The sequence below is a fragment of the Trichechus manatus genome, unplaced genomic scaffold (genome assembly GCF_000243295.1).
Source record: "Trichechus manatus latirostris isolate Lorelei unplaced genomic scaffold, TriManLat1.0 scaffold00352, whole genome shotgun sequence".
In the NCBI taxonomy this organism is placed as follows: domain Eukaryota; kingdom Metazoa; phylum Chordata; class Mammalia; order Sirenia; family Trichechidae; genus Trichechus; species Trichechus manatus.
In genome coordinates this window covers 632,658-652,289 of record NW_004444288.1, presented here as the reverse complement: position 1 = coordinate 652,289, position 19,632 = coordinate 632,658, and the positions used below count along the sequence as shown (strand labels likewise).

The following is a 19,632-nucleotide window of genomic DNA, read 5'->3' as shown; positions in this document are numbered from 1 at the left end:
AATTAGGTCTCTCAATCGGTGGAGACTGTTAATGGATGGAATCAGTGGATTGTTAATGGATAACCTAGGAAGGAGAGAGACACAATATAAACAACAAAAGCCCCCGAAACCGTGGTTGAAGACAAAACCACATAGAATACGATTATGTAAACTCTCACTGTATAAAACGACCACGTTTAGCAGTTATTTTTCTTCCCCAATAACATACTAAACTTCACTTTTTTTTAATGCAAAGGAAAACTTCATGTAAATATCACACAATCAAATAAACTATAAATTCCAGAAGGCTAGGAACTGTATATATATATATATACACACACACACATATATATATCTCCACAACTTTATGTCCTGATATATAGGTTGTATGTTAGTGATGTGATTAGGGATCACATAGCAGAAAATTAGTTTGCTTCCTGTAGGAACAAGCTGTCTTTTTGGATTATTTAAATAGTTTTACTTAAAAAGGCCTTCTAAGGAACTGGGCATAGACATATTACTGCTCAAACATCTTTTAACATCTCTGGGTCATCAAAATTAAGATTAAAGAGAAAGAACTATATATGTGATGGTTAATTTTATGTGTCAGCTTGGTTAGGCTATAGTTTCCATGGTTTTGCCAAACACTAGTCTACTTGCTATAATGTGATGTGATGCGACGCGATGCGATGCAATGTAATGTAATGTAATCACTTCCCATAATGTAATGTAATGTAATCTATCAGTTGAAAAGGGCGTTTCCTTAGGGTGTGTTCTGCCTCCAGACAATAAATAGATATTTTGGCAGAACTCCATCTTCACTCTCTGCTGTTTCTGTCCCCTGACCTATGGATATTGGGTAGCAAGACTGCAGAAGTCTCCCTCCAGCCTGCCACCTGACCTATAGATTTTGGACTTGCTAGTCCCAACAATCAATTGCGTGAGTCAATTCCTTGATGTACGTAAGTAAATCTCTCTGTCTCTCTTTGTTTCTCTGTCTCTCTCTGTGTACCTGTCACTGGTTCAGTTTCTCTAGAGAACCCTAAGACAATCCATTTATCCTATCTTTACCATGCAGCTTGTACCACTAGATAACTTAATAGTAGGTGAGAGTAAGTTCTCTCTTTATAGAACCATTTCAGCTATTAAAGGAAGAAAGAATGGTAGAATTAGAATATTACCATTTGCAAATTCTAATGAATCACAAGATCTAGACATTTATTATCAACATCTGCTAGCACCAGAAACAGAGACAAACATTACATGCCTCCCACTGAAAACACATGACACCATCTATGAAGTACTTTTGTTCAAAAAGAAAAATTGAACCTATATTTGAGCAATTCTCTAGATTCTTACTACCAATTTTCCAATTCACAGGACATGCAGAGGACAGAGAAGCATGTTAAATAACACCACAGGCCCATCCCTGTGGTGTTATTAAACATGCTTCTCTTCAAAATCCAGACTGTGGGAAAACCTCATGGGACAAACGATCCAGGTGTTGTTTTATTTTTTTAAGTAAATATATAATACAAGGAAAATAAAATATGGAGGCAGAAACTACAAGGAGATATGTAAAACAATACTCATTGTAGAAAATGAAAATATGGAATTTTTTAAGACTACTATGAAATATGAAACTGATGATACTATTGGAAATTTTGACAATTCTTTGATATTTGATGATATAAAGGAATGATTGTTAGTTTTTTATGTGCGGTGATGGTGTTTTGGTTATTTTTTAAAATTCTTATCTTTTAGAGCTACATACTAAAATATTTGTGGATAAATGAGTTTACTTTAAAGTAATCCAGCAGTAGTTAAGTGGGTGGGGGTTTAAATAAAACCAGATTAGTCATGAGTTGTTAAGTATTGAAGCTAGATGATGAGTATAAGGGGATTCTAGTCCATGTACGTTGTATACATTTGAAAGTTTCTATAATAAAACACTTAAACAAAATCGAGAAAGGGAATCCCCAAATCCAAGACATGATGAGATAGACATAGTAGTTCCCTACCAAATATTCTGGTAGTTTCAACAGGGAAGCATTAACAAACCCAATGGCTTCATAAAGAAGATGTTTACAAAAAATGCATAATTGAAATCAAATACATAGTTCGATTTTAATACATAATTAAAAGAAACAAATTTGCAAGACATATATTTTGAACATATTACTTAGTGTATTAAGGATTACTTACTCATATGGCTTGAGTCTGTAGGAGTATAGAATGTCCAAATGCCTGGCTTTAGGACTGAAGATCACTTTCAGCTTGTTAAAGCAGAGGCTGCCAGAGCCCTGCCCACATCTCCTTGCCCTAACCACTTCAGTGCTTGCCAATGGTCCATCTTCCAACTACTAGCACCTTTAACTCTTCACTGAAGGGCTTTCTGGCAGCTGGAGCACACTGACTGTGCAAGGGGCAGGATGGAAGTGCTGGGGAATTAATTCCCCCTGGGAGCAGCCCTCAATCAATGACTGACAGCAGTTGGTTATACATACCCTAGGTTCTCTCCTTCTCAGATGGTATACTTTTGAGGACTAGAATTGACACTGACTAAAAGAATTCCTCAAGTATAATTAAACTTCCGCAATCTGGCCTCAGAATTTATCCTTAATTGGTTTCCCTCCTTTCCTTCCCTTCCCTGCTGTCCTGCCATTATTCCCTAGGATCACTTTCCAAAGAAACTACTTGCTCTCAAATCCTTGTCCCAGGGTCTGCTTCTTGAGGAAGCTAAACCAAGACATAGGAAAGTGTACATACATTCAGTTTGCACATATCAAGTGAATGTGGGTTCTTCTATTGTTTTGGGCTGGAGAATCTAGAATTTTAGCTATCCATCTGTGTTTCTGAGGCTGGTAAATATTAGTAGTAGAAAGGTATAATAGTTTTGCTTTCTACGTTTGTTTAATTTAACGTGCCTTCGTAGAATGTTGAATTATCCCAATTATCAAGGAAGATCTAGAACAGTAGTTCACAAACTTTGGCATGCTTGAGACTCACTTAGGTGTCTTGTTGTAAATCTGGATTCCTGGCCCCCACTATCAGGGATTCTGATTTAGGAATCAGATTTATTATTAATATTTATGCACATTAAAATATTAGAAATACTTATGTCAGAGTTCTGAGGATCTCACTTTGAAAAACACTAACCTAGGTGCCAAAGTTTTAATTACTTTAAAGGTATTCTATATGCCTGTAAGAACATTTGAGCTGGCTCTGGTGACAATCACATGTTTAGGAGTCCCGATTCTGTGCTGCTAATACTAAAACCTAACTTTAATTTTAATCTGATTCAGGTGGTGTGTTACTATTCCTGTCTGTTTTTCTATGAAGGTAGACATGGGAAGTGCAGTCTGGAGGGGAAAAAAAGCATGGCATAGAAAGGAGGGTGTGGTGAATAGAACTCTAGCAAAGGTCTTAAGAATGCAGTACTCCACCCCTCACTTATTTCTTGGGTGTGTCTCAGCCATGTCTCCTTCTGAATCCCTGTGTGCCCAGTTAGGAGATGAAGGGAGAAGGTATTCCTGAGAAATCACATAGCTAACATTGACTCTTGCTTCTCACTTGAGTCTGGTGTTCTAGCCCAATGAAGATTCAGAACTAAGACCACAGGGGCCCAAAGAAAGTATTATCCCCCCATATTTTGCATCCTGCACAATATCCTTATAGAAATTTCTGAATGAATGACCACTTTTAAATTCCTATGGAATTTCACTCATGAGAGCCAATTTACCTTTTTCGATTAGTCACACAATTTTATTTGGATTTAGCATTTCCTCTTTTCCTGGAGCTCCACGTGGCTTCAACAGGTAAATAACTGCTGCTTCAATTTCATTGGTGTGGCAATGTTATCTTCTTTCCTCACTCTGTGTTATGACTCTCCAACTCTAGAATTAACTTATTGAGACATTCTTTCTTCGACGCAATAGCACAAAATGGTTGGAGCTTTAGAATGTACAATTTCCTGCAGTGTGTTTTCGTAGAAATGAAAAATATACTCCAAAATTTGCTAAAGATACTAATTTGTTACTGGATACAAATTGACTCAGAAATGTCTTAAATGGCTTAAATTCTATTTGTCTCAGAAGATTAGTTCCTGCCATTTGCTCCCAATAGCAGCACACACACCAAAGTTAAGCAAGTGGATTCCTTGAATGTTATAGGTGTGAATCTGGAAACTTGGAGGCAATAACATACTTGTAAACATTTCAAAGCTTCCAAAATGCAAATTTAAGGATAGTCACTCTCATGTGATATTAGAGTGAACGTTCCATCAGGAGGAAGGGGTTCTAACTTGATTATTCTTCCTAGAGTATTTATTGTGTTAGTTCTAGAAGGAAAAAAAAAAAAGACAAAAGAATTCCCCTAGATCAGTGTTCTCAAATGCTTTGTTCCTGGGACCTCATTACATTCTTAAAAATTAATGAGAATACCAAATACTTATTACATTAAAAAATAATAAAGCTACTAAGATAAATATTTATGTAAAAATTCTCCAAAACAACAAAAAAATTGTGAAAAGAGTGGTAGATAAAAAAAAAAATCCCTTCCCAGAACTAATTTTCTTTTGAAAGCCATGAAACTTGACTTCCAAGTCTAACGAAAGACTTTTTTATTATTAGCTCACTGGATTTAAGTAAAAATCCACTGCTGGATGCAGCAGCCTTAAAATGAATTATGAACTGTGTCTGCCTCACTCACTGAAGATGCAAAGTCTGGGATAAAACATCCACTTTGCTAAACCTGGGCCATGTTCGCTTGACAATATATTGAGAGATGTGGTACCTAATCTCTACCACATCCTAGTATAATATCCTGATATTTAATAATTGTCATAACAGAAAAAGAAAGACCCAGAATCACCCTTCTTGTATTTATTTTGTAATGATAATGTAGTTATGAAAAATGTTAGAAAAATGAAGTGTGTGTGTATGTGTGTAATATCCATGTGCCAGTATGTAATATATTGATACTTAAGAAGGCAGCACAATAAATTCTGTAAAGGTTCTGAAATCTCTTTGTTAATTACAAGAGAGTCTTAAGGCTTAATACTCGGAACTGGACATACTGGGGAATGTAAAATAACGTATTATTAAAATCTATTATTAAAATTGATTTTACCTGTTTGCATTTACTCTTTTAAGTGAGTCTACTAGAAAGTTTAAAATTACATATCTGGTTTATGTTATATTTCTATTAGACAGCACTGATCGATAGGACAGGAAAGGAAACCAAGTAATTAACAGGGCTCGAAAAGTAAAGAAACAGGAAGGAAGGTGGCACATACATTTTAAGTTTTATAAGAGAAAATGATGAGTGGGAACATAGTAATATTTTAAGAAGCAGTGAAATGAGAAAATAAAAAACAAACAAACAAATACTTTTTAGATTAAATTCAGATTAGTGATTAGGAGCTCTCTGAAAATTGTGCAGCTCACTCACTGTCTCATCATAGATTATTACTCCCTAAGCAGAAAAAGAAAAAACAAACAAAAAAACTTCACATCATAAATAGTACCTCTTGTTTTGTAACAGCTTGACTGGGGGTTTGCTTATCTCTAAAAGTGTGTCACAGGAGCCCAGAGGTGATGGTAGAATGGAAGCCTTAGTTCTGATAATATTTTGCCTCTTGACCCTTTCAGGAGTGACAGCTTGTATCTCCTTCTCTAAGTGCAGTGATGGTTTGGACAAGTGGAGTATCTCGTGGTCATATAAATCTATAGAAAATAAATGTTATATATGTGCTGACTTTAAAGGAATGAAGTATTTTAAACACTTTATTATGAATAATTTCACATTTACCCAAAGAAGACAGAATAGTATAATCAAACCCCATATTCCCATCAATGTCTGTTTGATGGGGCCCCACCCATATCTCCATTCCCATGCAATTAGAACGGCGCTCCACACCCCACTCTGCATTACTTTGAATTCCAGACATCATGTCATTTCATCTATAAACTTTCAGTATGTATTTTGGGGAAAAAAAAAAAAAACCTCAAAATAAAACAGCCACAATGTCATTATCACACCTAAAACAGAAATTAATAATTCCTGAAGAGCATCAAATATCAGGTCAGTTAAAAAGAAGATTTAATTAAACAACTTCAGTGGTGACTGACTCAATGTAGATAAATATTAGGCCCTGAAACTTATATAGTTTTATAATCTGGTCTAAGTAATTATCTTTTCATATTTCAGTATATGAACTTTGTGCTTATTTCTGAGGAAATGAAAAGTTAATTAAACAGTTATCTTATTACATCTCTATGATTATAATCTTCCTAAACTTTATAAAATAAAAATACTTTATAATACAATACATCCCTTAGAAACAAACCAAATTATCATTATGATTACTAACCACTAGATGCCAGAGTTGCTTCACACGAATGATAACAACTCAGCTTTGATCTGTCAAGAAAAAATGATAACATCCAAGATATCATAGTAAAATACTGAATCGAAATGTCAGAACCATCCTAAACTTGATTACACCTTGTAACAGAAGCATATGCTGAATCACTCATTTAAACACCTACCTTTAACTTTCATAACTGATTAAAATATGACACACACACCCCCTTTTAACCCATTTGTACCTTTTTCTGTGATTTTAAAGCTATTAGTATTAACTTTTTCCCATCAGTGAAAACACTCAATGTAGTACCCTCAAAACAAAACAAAAAAAACCAAACCCACTGCCATTGAGTCAATTCTGACTCATGGCGAACCTACAGGACAGAGTAGAACTGCCCCACAGAGTTTGCAAAGCTGTAATCTTTATGGAAGCAGATTGCCACATTTTTCTCTTGTGTACTGGCTGGTGGGGCCTTTTGGTTAGCAGCCGAGCTCTTTAACCATTGAGTCACCAGGCCTCCAGTACCCTCAAAGCAGTCAGCTAAATAGCTCTCTACTGAGAGAGACCTGGTCTTGGGGTGGTTCACATTAATGTCATTCCAAAGCCAAGGACACAAGCCCTATAAGAAGAGCTATGCTGTGAACCCAGGATGCCCAATGTTCTAATAGCTTCAACTCAGAGAAGGTGGCAAATGATTCCTCTGCTGTAATAGTCAAATACAGACAGGCTCAAAACCGTTAAAGGATTTGGGGAGAAGAAGGAATTAGTTTTCTCTGGAACATATTGTAATTTTAGGAGGTTTTAGTTGTTATTGTTTTTCTCAAAATCTATTACCAAGATGCTTCATTGAGATTTTATCAGGTTGTTCACATGTATACCTATTCACACATATTATTGTTTAGATAAGAACTGTGATCATATCAAACATTTTTAGCCAGAGATATTATAATTACTTATATTTCTGTATTTTTTAATGTAGTATACAGATCTAAATCTTCCTATATTTTGGTATGAGTTTATTGCATTTATTTCTTTTTAATGATATAGTTTCTATACAAAATTGTCCCTTTACAACCATCTTATCCTAATAATTTTTTTTCTTAAATTCATCTTAGAACTTATTACTTGGGTCTTTGTTTTAATAAAATACATAGTCCTTGGCAGAGATTTCCCAGAAAACCATCTACCCTAAAAGTCATGTATCTTCAAAATTAAAGTTAGTATGAGAAAATTACTTCACTGGCTTTGGGAAATACAAAATAAATAACTACAGGAATCTCAGTAAATACGAAATTAAACTCATATAAAAAATCTTTCCCAAAGCTCCTACATATTACAAATGAAGGAGAAGTGCAGAAACTGCGATGCAAGAAGAAAAGATGTTAATCTTTTTCTTCTATTCCAAAGTGATAAGGTCACTTCAATGATGTTTTAAGTGCTTTTCCTTTTTCCACCTTTGTTCCCCTCTAGTTTTTTTCTTCCCATAGGTGCTGGAGTGGTCCTTGTAAAACATAAATAAAAATCCCATCAGTACTCAGCTCAACATCTTCATTGTCATTAGAATAAAACCCAACGTCTTTACAAATGTTTTTACAAAGGCCTAAATCTCTACTGTTCAATATGGCAGCCACATGTGACTACTGACCATTTAAAACATGGCTAGTCTAAATTGAGATGTGCTATTAGTGTAAAATACACAACGGATTTAGTAAACTTATTGCTCTCAAAAAAGGAAATTAAAATATCTCATTAATAATCTGTTATCTGTTGGCATGATAATATTTTAGATATATTGAGTTGAATAAAATAACTACTAAAATAATTTCACCTATTTTTAAAAATGTGGCTACTAGAAAAATTTTAAATTACATGTCTTGCATTTGTGGTTTGCATTATAAATGTACTGGACAGCACTAACCTAAATAATCACCAAGCCCCCAGCCCTCTCCCATTCCCAACCCATACTGGCCTCTTTGCTGTTCCTCAATATTCCAAACCCACCTCAAAGCCTTTGAGGTGGCTATCACCTCTTCCTGGAAAGTCGTCCTTTAGATTCCTCATGATCGGTTTCCTTACTTTCCTCTGTTCTCTACTAAGTTTATCAGAAAGATCTACTCTGACCAATTAATTTAAAATGACCTCACCCAACACATACATATACCCGCTATCCCTCTCACTCTAGTTAATAATTTTTCAAGGCACTTATCGCCTAACATATATCTATTTATTTTATTTCTATAAATACATTACATACACACATACCTGTGAGTGTGTGTGTGTGTGTGAGTGTGTGCGGTGTGTAATCTCCTTTTAATATAAACCCCATGTGGTCAGGGGCTTTGTCTGCTCTGTTTATTGCTGTTTTCTAGAATAGTACCTGGTTTATGACAGATACTAAATAAATATTTGTTAAATAACTGAAATGATGAAATATAAAAAAAAGTAAGATAATATCTAAGAAGTTTTATAACTAAGGAAGGGATTGAAAAAGGAGAACATTTTCTGATGTCTACAATGAAGTAGACATTGTACTAATCACTTATGTAAAATCTCAATAAATCCTCATAGAAACTTGTTTACAGATAAGAAATCTAAAGCTCAGAGAACTTCAAAAACTTGGTCAAAGTCACATAACTAGTATGGAACATATTTCAATATCTTCATTTTGTTTTCACTGTCTCCTGGTGTCTTCCTTGACTCACAGACTAAATCAGATGCCCTTGTAAATACTCTCGCAGAGTATTCTGCATTTTTCCTTCATATCATTTACCACAGTTGTAGTAGTGTGCTGTTTATATGTCTGTCTTCTCCACTGCACTATAAGCTCCATGATGAGAGGCACTGAATATGTTACTGGCATCTCCATGTCCAGAGCATCCACCTTGTCTGATGCTTAATCTCTCATAAAAGCTTGTTGAATGAATGAATAAAGATAACTTTATTCCAAAATATTCCAAACAATTGATGAGTAGTTTATTTGTGCCTGATGAGAACAACTGGTTTTGTAGATCAACTACATGAATGGCATCTATTAGAATGAGGCCATTCATTAAAATGATGCAGAATAAAGTATGCTGGTGTGTGGGTAGACTATTTGTTCTTCATTATTGACTCATATAATGGGAAATCCTCTGAAACTCTGTTGTCCAAAATGGCAGCCCCTAGGCACATCAGACTATTTAAATTAAAAACAATTACAACGAAATAAAATTGAAAATTCAGTTCTTCTGTGTGTGTAATTTCCCCTTAGAAGAATATAAGCCCCATGAAGTCAAGGACTTTGTCTGTTTTGTTTATTGCCTTTTCTCTAGAATAGTATGGGGCTTATGATAGCTACTAAATAAATATTTTAGTAGAATATTTCTATCAAGCACATTTCAAGTACTCAATAGTCATATATGGCTAGTGGCTGCTTTATTGAGCCAAAAAAAAACCTGTTGCCTTCGAGTCAGTTTGGACTCATAGCAACCCTATAGGACAGAGTAGAACTCCCCCATAGGGTTTCCACGAAGCTGCTGGTGGATTTGAACTGCCGACCTTTTTTTTTTTTGGTCAGCAGCCAAGCTCTTAACCACTGTGCCACCAGGGTAGCAAAGATAAAGAATTTTTCCATCATGTTCGAAAGTTCTATTGAACAGCACTGCTCTAGAAAGTTTAAAATTCCCTTAGGGATGCATATTTGTTAATCAGAAGGGGGCGGTGTGTTTGATTAGTTTTGTATTCTAATTAAAATTCAACTTAGACTAAAATGAAGAGAAAGAGTCCAATAATCTGTATTCCCAAGTGTCTCTGGGCAAGACCTAGACATGGAAAAGGAGCTTCATCCTCCAGCAGATGAAATATTAAGTCAGACATGCTCATGCACAGCCAGTAACCGACTGATGCGGAAAGAACCACTCCTCCAAAGGCTCCCAACAGGCCTACTGTTCCAGGGATGCTGCCAGCACCTTGCTGGATTGGGTTGTGTCTTAGTGCCATTCAATACCATCTCTTTGCGTTGATGTATAAAACAGAAGACTGAAATTTGAGGAAGAGGAAAGGTTTTGGGACACCAAATGCATCCCAGACTATAGTTAGATACAAAACCTTTAAAGAGAAATTTTTGAAATGTCTTCCTCAAAATGTCACATATTTTCAGGTAATTTCTTCAGAATGTAACCTATAATGATTTCGGCCAATACAATTTAACTTTTATAAGAATCTGTTGCTGGAGATGTTTCCTGCCTCAATGAAGGTGTAAAATTTCCTGTCACTGCCTTAGAAAATAAAAGGGTTTATAGGCAAGAATAAAAATTATATTTTCTAACCCCATCTACTTTTTTTTTTTAATAAGAATTTTCTTACTTTGGATCTTCCGGGTGTTGAGCGTTGGCAACATAAATTTGTTCACATCTCTCCATCATCTGCCAGTCTTACTAGGCCAGCCTTTACCAAGCCTGAAAAGAGTTCCTGGCTCTTACTCTAGACAAGAGGCAAGGAGGAGAGCTAAGTAGGGGATCACTAGGCAGCCCCACATTTCCCAACTCAACAGGTGGGGAACAAGGGGTTTTTATGTACTCTGGAGATTTAACCCTCACTCACCATCTCTTCTCCAGCCTTTCAAGATAGGTATTTCCAATCCCTCTGAGATTTTCTTAGAAGAGACACCCAGTAACAATAGTGCTTCTGTATTCGACTGGGGAGGGGTGGTAAAGCATGCAGGTAGAGACTGGGGAGTTAGCTGTACTCGGAGGTGTGCTAGGATGGGACAGACCGTTTCCTGACTAGTGAACAAGATTAGGAGCGGGGAGAGAAGGCGCAGAATGGGCGCGGTGAGTGGAACCGGGAAAGGGCAGAAAACGCGCAGAGTGGAGGGCAGCAGGACCCGCGGCGGGGCAGAGTGGGGAAGGGTCACGCCAGGACATTACGGGCTGTGGGCCGGGGGAGGGGGAAATGAGGGTGAGTGTTGGGGGCTTGCGAACCTGAGCTCCGCCGATGAGGTCAGCGGAGCCGACGCGGCGGGAGGCGGGCAGTGTAGCCCCCAGACGCCGGGTGCGGACTGGCCGGCGGAGGGGCGGGACAGGACGGGAAATGGGACGGAGAGTAAGGGCCAGGAGAGGAGGGACGAGGGGGCGTCGGCCCTGGACGCCGGAGGCGGCCCGACCGGGATCGTTTCCTTCCGGAGAGGAGGCCGGCTCTGGACCGAGGCGCGGACTGGGGGCGTCCAAGGGCGGGTGACGGGGAAATACCGCGGCCCGCGCTTCCCGGGGCTGGCAGCCTTGGTGCTTGCGGCTCCTCCTCCGGCCCAGTCCGGAGCCCAGCGGCGGGCGGAGCAGGAGGCGGGGAGCAAGGGCGGGAGCTGAGAAGGAGGGAGAGGGAGGGACCAGGCGCGCCAGTGACAGGGTGGCAGCCTAGGAGCGGACGCGTTGCCGCCGCCGCCGCTCCACCTCCTCCTCCTCCTCTTGCAGCTCCTCTTGCTGCCGCCACCGCCGCCGCCGGGAGAAGTTTCACTCCCGACCCTCGCTCCGAGCCGCGGCCCAGAGCAGAGCTGGGAGCGCGGCCGGCAGCTGCAGCTGGCGGCGGGCAAGGCGCCTGGAGCGCTCAGACCCCGAGGCGGTGTCCGCGCCTCGGCGGCGGGCTGCGGCCGAGGCTGGGGGCGCGGAGGCGGAGGCGGAGGAGGGGCTGGTGTGAGCAGGGGGACCCGCGCGCAGCACCGCGGCCGCCCAGTGAGCGTCTGCGCCTGGGGCAGCCGCGATGGCTGTGCGCTCCCGTCGCCCGTGGATGAGCGTGGCGCTGGGACTGGTGCTGGGCTTCACTGCCGCGTCCTGGCTCATCGCCCCCAGGGTAGCGGAGCTGAGTGAGAGGAAGAGACGCGGCTCCAGCTTCTGCTCCTATTACAGCCGCTCGGCCGCTGGCGCCGGCGCGCAGCAGCCGCTCCCCCAGCCCCAACCCCAGCCCTGGCCGCAGCCCGAGCAGTCGCCGCCCCCCGCGCTCCAGGAGCTCCAGGGGCCGCAGCTACCCGAGGCAGCACCCGGGGCTACCAGTTTTCGAAGCAGTCCCTGGCAGCAGCCAGCTCCGGGGCAGCAGCGGCAGCGGGGACGCGAGCCCGAGGGCAACACGGGGCTCCCTGGCGCCCCAGCGGCGGAAGGGGAACCCGAGGAAGAGGACGGGGGCGCGGCTGGACAGCGGCGAGGCGGCCGGCCCAGGAGTAGCCATAACGGCAGCGGGGACGGGGGCGCCGCTGCCCCGAGCTCCAGACCCCGGGACTTCCTGTACGTGGGGGTGATGACCGCGCAGAAGTACCTGGGCACTCGCGCGCTAGCGGCGCAGCGAACCTGGGCGCGTTTCATCCCTGGGCGTGTGGAGTTCTTTTCCAGCCAGCAGTCCCCCAACGCCGGACTTAGCCAACCCCCGCCACCCTTGCCTGTCATCGCGCTGCCGGGAGTAGACGACTCCTATCCGCCCCAGAAAAAGTCCTTCATGATGATCAAGTATATGCACGACCACTACCTGGACAAGTATGAGTGGTTCATGCGCGCCGACGATGATGTCTACATCAAAGGTGACCTCCCAGCGCCGGCTGTCCCGCGTGCACGCCTCCCTGACTCCCTTCTCTGCAACCAGCCCAGTCCCTGCCCAGCTCCCGCGGTACTTCTCTGCCAGCACGTGCACCGCCCTCCCGCAGCCCCCGGCCGGCAGACCCCATCCCTCTCTTCCTCTCCTGCGGTCTGGACCCTCCTCACACCTGCCCAGCTTCCCTCACACTTGCTGTTCTAATTTACGCAGAGCGCTTTCTCCTACTCTTTACCGTGTAGGAAGATGTGGAAAGGGACCCTTAATGCTAAACCAAAGGCCAAGCTAACTGTCCTCCTCTGAAAGCCCCCTGTGGTAGTGGTTTCCCAGTTCGGTCCAGAGGGGTGTGTCCTCGGTGGGGGAAGGGAAGACCAAGGATGCTGGAGAGAGCGAGACTGGAGTCTGGGTTTTCTTTCTTTATTCCCCTACCCTTTTGTTTCAGCTGGATCTAGCGCAGTTTCGGAACTGGTGAGATTGAGGGAGGAATCGTCTTCGCTGTCCCGGGCTCTTCCCTGTGCGTTTCCTTCCCTTTCGTACGACCAGCCACGCACTGGGAGTCCTCTGGCACGGGCACCGCTCCAGCGCTTAGCTCCTTCCAGCTACCAAGCCGCCTTCCCTGCCCCCCGCCACACCTCACTGAAGCCCGAAGGGGATGGGTGTGTTGTCAGGAATTGGTGGTGGGGAAGACAGATGGGCCCGCAAATTATCCTGGGAGCTCCGAACAGTTTTAGCATGCACTAGTGTTGGATCCTTTCCTGATCGTCTTGGTGGCTTCTGCGATAACTGGAAGCTGAACGTCCTTCCCAGAACCATGAGCAGCCACAGCATGGGAAAACTTTCTTGTAGGTTTTAAAACAGGCGCGGTCCTTTACCCTGAGTGTCGGCGGCTTTGGGCAGAGAATATCTAAACTCAGCCCGATCGAAGTTCCCCAGAGCAGAGGAGTAAATTTTTCCATGGCAGCCAGTTGCCTAGGTAGGGAGAGATGCAAGGGAAATAGCAGGCTGTACTAACCAAGGTCTCTCTGTGTGCTTCCCACATTCCCTGGCTTCTTGTTCAAAGGGGGGCAGTCCTTCCTTAGTTTATGCCTCTCTACCTGTAGCCTCCTAGCTTTCTCCTTATCCAGGTTGTCTCTTTCACTTGACTCAACAAAACTTGTCTCGTTTTGGCACAGGAGTGAGTGTAGAGTTATTAAGTAGAGATTTCTTGGGTTTTCTTGGGAGGAGAAAAATCACCGTAGGACTGTTGGTATAGAAAATATTGATAATTGGATATAAAAATAAAGAATGATTTGTTATGATAGCATTTCTAATGCATGTAGTTTAGAGTTTATTCAAAGAAAAATTTTTCATGACCTTATAGTCCCCATGTTGTCTCTGTCCCATTAAAATCACAAAGGTTTCCTGTGGGAAGTTTGCTACATTTTGCAGAGCATTTCTAACATGCATGAACAACATCAACTACTGTCATTTGTCTTAATGCTTTGGAAGATTGTCCTTCAGAACACTGAAATGTCATATTTTTTTCCATTTCTATTAAGAATGAAATGCACTTTGTATTAAGAACCCAATAATAGTCAACTGAAATTCATTAATATCCAGGGAGCTCGGCATGTGATCAAGATAATGACTTCAGATGCCGTGCTCATCAAAAATGATAGTAAAGATACTGACTGTGAATATAAAGGTGATTCTCTACTAATTCTAATATATCACTTTATAGAATACTGAATGGTTTTCAACTGTTTTAGCCACACATTTTTATTTTTAAATTGTCTTACCTAATAAACTTATTTAATTTTAAACAAATATTTATTTTTTCTTAAAAGGTGCCTTCCAAAGTTAAATTTCAAGATAACTCCAAATAATCTTGCTCTTCCTCACCTCTCCCTCTATATATGTATGCATGTAATGTATATATTTTTTGGGTTATATATGAATGAAATTTAGTTAGAGACAGAGCACTGAACTGAATCAGTTATCAGGAAAAATAATGATTGGCTATCAACAATCTGCCAAATCAATGCCAAACAATGTTTAATGTTACTTTATATTTCAGGGAATTTTATTGTTATCTTAAATGTGCTAAGAAACCTGTCTGCCTTTATTCTCCTTATCATTATTTAATCTTCAAAAAAGAAAAAAAAAAAAACCCTGAGATTGTTAGACTCATTAAGGCTTTGCAGTGAGCTTAACCAGAACATTGATAAAATTTTTTTAGGACTTATTAGTTATAAATTAGTATTTTTTTTAAAATAATAGAATATTGGGGGAGTTTTCTCTTCTTTTCAATTGTATAAGACTTTATGGGGAATCTAATGGAAGTTCTGTCCATTTGTACATTAAACATGATTACAAAATTAGGAAAAGGAGTGATCGTTGTTTTTCTTTTTGTAGGTGATAAATTAGAAGAATTTCTTAGATCATTGAATAGCAGCAAGCCCCTCTACCTGGGACAGACTGGTCTGGGGAATACTGAAGAACTTGGAAAACTAGGGCTGGAGCCCGGGGAGAACTTCTGTATGGGAGGACCTGGCATGATCTTCAGCCGAGAAGTTCTCAGAAGGATGGTGCCACATATTGGTGAATGCCTTAGAGAAATGTACACAACACACGAGGACGTGGAAGTGGGAAGATGCGTTCGACGTTTTGGTGGGACTCAGTGTGTCTGGTCTTACGAGGTAAGCCTTTAACTGAGATGAAAATATTTCCTATTACAGGTGTGTACCATTTCACAGTCTGGGGCAATGGTTTCATTTATTATCTGTCTTTATATTTGCTTGAAATGATAGCAGCCAGTCGTGATCAAAGATGATTGTGGCGGACACCTTTCTTATTAGACCTAAGACCTGTCTGAGCCTTTGTTATTGGAGAGACCAATGACTTTAGCAACATTCTACATTTATGATCACATTTCTGGAAGATGCTAGTTCCCTCTTTCCCCTTTTATTTGCTTTACTGGGTTTATATACACATGTATCGATTTCTTGTCCCTAAAAAGATAACTGCTTTTTATTTTCTTGGACTTTAGCTTTTGGTGTTTTTCTTTTTTTTACACTTCTTTTCTTTTGGTTTGTTATGTAATTACATATCTTTGTCTTCAAATAGTTAAAATTTAAATTTCCTTTGAAGATTGTCTTGTGGGAAATTTAACATATCTTTTTAAAAAGCATAGGAAAAGTTAACTGATAATGTATCACTTTTGATTGATTTATTCACAAAATTTTAACCACTGTTTCTATGTCAGAACTTGTTGGACATATAAAAAGAGTGAATTATCTGGAGACAATATAGAAGTTTTAAAGGTGTTAAGTAACTGCTTAATGTTTTGGCTGGTTACCTAGAATTTCTTTATGCCTGCCTTTTTGCCATTTTCTGAGCAGTGACCGTTATTTAAATCATCTAAGTTATCAACTGTTGTTCTTATTGAAGTAATTAGTCTTATGAGAAACTCTGGGATTTTTCCTTCAAAAATTGGTTTTGAAAAGAAATACAATTTTATTTAAAAGTTTCCTTAAAAGATAATCTTAGTAAAAATTAGTCATTTAAATAGTATATTACGGTTTTCAGTATAGTCTGGTTTTCAAGTGGTTGGAGTTTAAAAAAATTGCGAGTTACAATTTCATTCGTTTATCTTTTCAATTTTTTTATGTTACTTACTATAGAAGAAACATTTTATGAAAATGTGTTCCCTGTGAAATCATTATACTTTAAGATTACAAAGATCCATTCATTTTTCTTTTAGAAGTGTAATCCCACTTTAGTTCATTTTGCTTTCATTTTTATACTTTATGGTCTTTCCATTTTGAGTATTTTGTGTATTTATCACAGAAAGTGAAAATTATTAGTAAATAGTTTTTTGGAATACTTACTGTCTTAGTTATCTAGTGCTGCTATAACAGAAATGCTACAAGTAGGTAGCTATAACAAACAGAAATTTATTTTCTCACAGTTTTAGGAGGCTAGAAATCTGAATTTAGAGCGCTGGCTCTAAGGGAAGGCTTTCTCTCTCTCTGTTGGCTCTGGGGGAAGGTCCTAGTCTCTTAAACTTCTGCTTCCTGGTTCCTTGGAGATCTCCATGTGTTTTGGCATCTATCTTACCCCATCTCTCCTCTACTTGCTTGTTTAATCTCTTTTTATATCTCAAAAGAGATTGACTCAAGATATACCCTACACCAGTCCTGCCTCATTAACATAACAAAGTCAACTCATTCTGAAATGGGATTATAACCATAATCATAGAGGTTAGTATTTATAACACATATTTGGGGGGGACATAGTTCAATCCGTAACACTTGCTATGCAAATTAAAAATAATTACATAACCTTTTCCTTTTGATAGTAATTTTTCCTTTATAACACTATCCTGCGACTATCCTTTAGAATAAAATTTATATAAGAACATTATAGTTTAAAAACAGGTAATATAGAATAAACCCCATGAAAATTATTTGTCTTTCTCCATTTAATATAAAACTAATACAAATTTAATTTAATATGAAACTAATTGCGCTTAATTGTGCTTATGTGGAACCTGTACACAGACTGAGAGGCAGTTGTCTGAACAGAACAAGGGGGTGCTGCTGGTTTAAACTCAGAAAAGGTGTGTGCCAGGGTTGTATCCTTTCACCATACTTATTCAGTCTATATTCTGAGCAAATAGAGGAACTGGACTATATGAAGAAGAATTCAGCATGAGGATGGGAGGATGACTTACTAACAACCTGAGATATGCAGCTGACACAACCTTGCTTGCTGAAAGTAGAAGAGGACTTGAAGCACTTACCGATGAAGATCAAAGACTACAGCCTTCAGTATGGATTACACCTCAACATAAAGAAAACAAAAATCCTCACAACTGGACCAATAAACAACATCATGGTAAATGGAGAAATTTTGAAGTTGTCAAGGATTTCATTTTACTTCGATCAACAATCACAATCAAAACCCATGGACGCAGCAGTCAAGAAATCAAACGGAGTATTTCATTGGGTAAATCTGCTGCAAAAGATCTCTTTAAAGTGTTAAGAAACAAAGATATCACCTTGAGGACTACAGCGTGCCTGACCCAAGCCATGATGTTTTCAATCGCCTCATGTATGTGAAAGCTGGACAATGAAAAAGAAAGACGAAAGAATCAATACATTAGAATTATGGTGTTGGCGAAGAATATTGAATATACCATGAACTACCAGAAGAACAAACAAATCTGTCTTGGAAGAAGTACAGCCAGAAAGCTCCTTAGACGTGAGGATGGTGAGACTTCATCTTGCTTACTTCAGATGTGTTAGCAGGAGGGACCAGTCCCTAAGAAGGACATCATGCTTTGTAATGTAGCGGGTCAGCGAAAAAGAGTAAGACTCTCAAAGAGATGGATTGACATAGTAACTGCAACAGTAGGCTCAAACATAGCAATGATTGTGAGAATGGCACAGGACTGGACAACGTTTTCTTTTTTTATATGTAAGATTGCTATGAGTTGGAACTGACTCGATGGCAGCTAACAACAATGATTGAAAGGCATACAATAAATATCCAACATAGAAAACACATTCAGTTGATTTGGTTTATATCAGGGTATTATTCTGCAGACATTGACTTTATGCACGAGCAAAATACCCTCATCAATAATTAAATATAAAGAGGGAAAATATTTGGTGCTTTATTGCCTTAACATTACATGTAGTTTTAACAAATATTTGATTAGATGCCCCTCCCATCAAGTTTCCAGTGACTCTGCTATGAAGGTACAATCCTCACCTAGCAGTCTATCCATTCTTGCTCCAAGAAAACAAAATATGCTCATGTGGCATACAAGCTCATGAATTGATTTAATATTTTATTTTTATAATCTAGGTCTTTGTTATAGTTAACTTAAAGGAAAGTTATCATAGATGTACACCCTCTCTGTTAAAATAAATGGAATCTGAGATTCTTACATGTACTCAAGAGAAGAGACAAAGAATAGAGACTCTAACTCTTATAATTCATAACTTGATGAACACAACATTTTCAGTAACTTTTCACAATACATTTGAATTTAGACTGAACCTTGTCCATCACTGACTTCAGGATCTATATGAAACAAATCATTTCAACCTTTTCAACATTAGAAAGTATCATCTTCAAAAAGAATACTGCTTTAGAATGTTGACTTTATGTTTTGCTAAGCTATTATATAAAATGTACTTTGCTTTGGAATTTCAGTCTTTAAAGGAGTTACTTAAACTATATTTATTTTAAAGGAGGCATTTGTTTAATCCTAATCCAAAGTATCACAGTCTCATTTAAAGTAATTAAGACATATTTCATTACCAAGGGATATATTAAACAGCATATGTAAATAAAATTAGTAAAAATAAATGCACAAAAGAATTACATCTAAGCATTTAATATTAGGGGTGTGTTCTATGTTTAATAAGACACTTGAGCAGGTCAATTTGGCATAGTCTAACTAGGGATACACAAATCCCATGCATCACTTTCCAAGTCATCCATCTAAACAGCCATTATTTTGACTGCATTTTAAGGTGGTTGAAATGGTGTCCATCTATGCTACTATTTCCATCACATAGGAAGATTGATTTACTCTACTCTGGGTTTGTGTCCTCAGTTGAGTTGAGATTTCATATCCGGTCATACAACCAGCTATGAAGTTGATCATTAATTTTCTGTCCACGTTTCTTTTAAAAGAACCATCTGTGACAGAGTTTTCTTAAAATTTTAAATTTCCT

The 19,632-nt window shown here is 39.4% G+C and overlaps 1 protein-coding gene across 1 annotated transcript in view; it reads left to right on the top strand.

The window, feature by feature from the left end:
• The first annotated feature begins 11,729 nt into the window (after positions 1 to 11,729).
• CHSY3 (chondroitin sulfate synthase 3) overlaps positions 11,730 to 19,632 on the top strand; it is a 291,948-nt gene continuing 284,045 nt past the window's right edge. The window contains exons 1-2 of the mRNA XM_004390915.3: positions 11,730 to 12,890; positions 15,296 to 15,579. Of these exons, the coding sequence (XP_004390972.1) occupies positions 12,083 to 12,890; positions 15,296 to 15,579 (1,092 nt within the window). The 5' untranslated portion in view covers positions 11,730 to 12,082. The remainder of the gene's footprint in view (positions 12,891 to 15,295; positions 15,580 to 19,632) is intronic.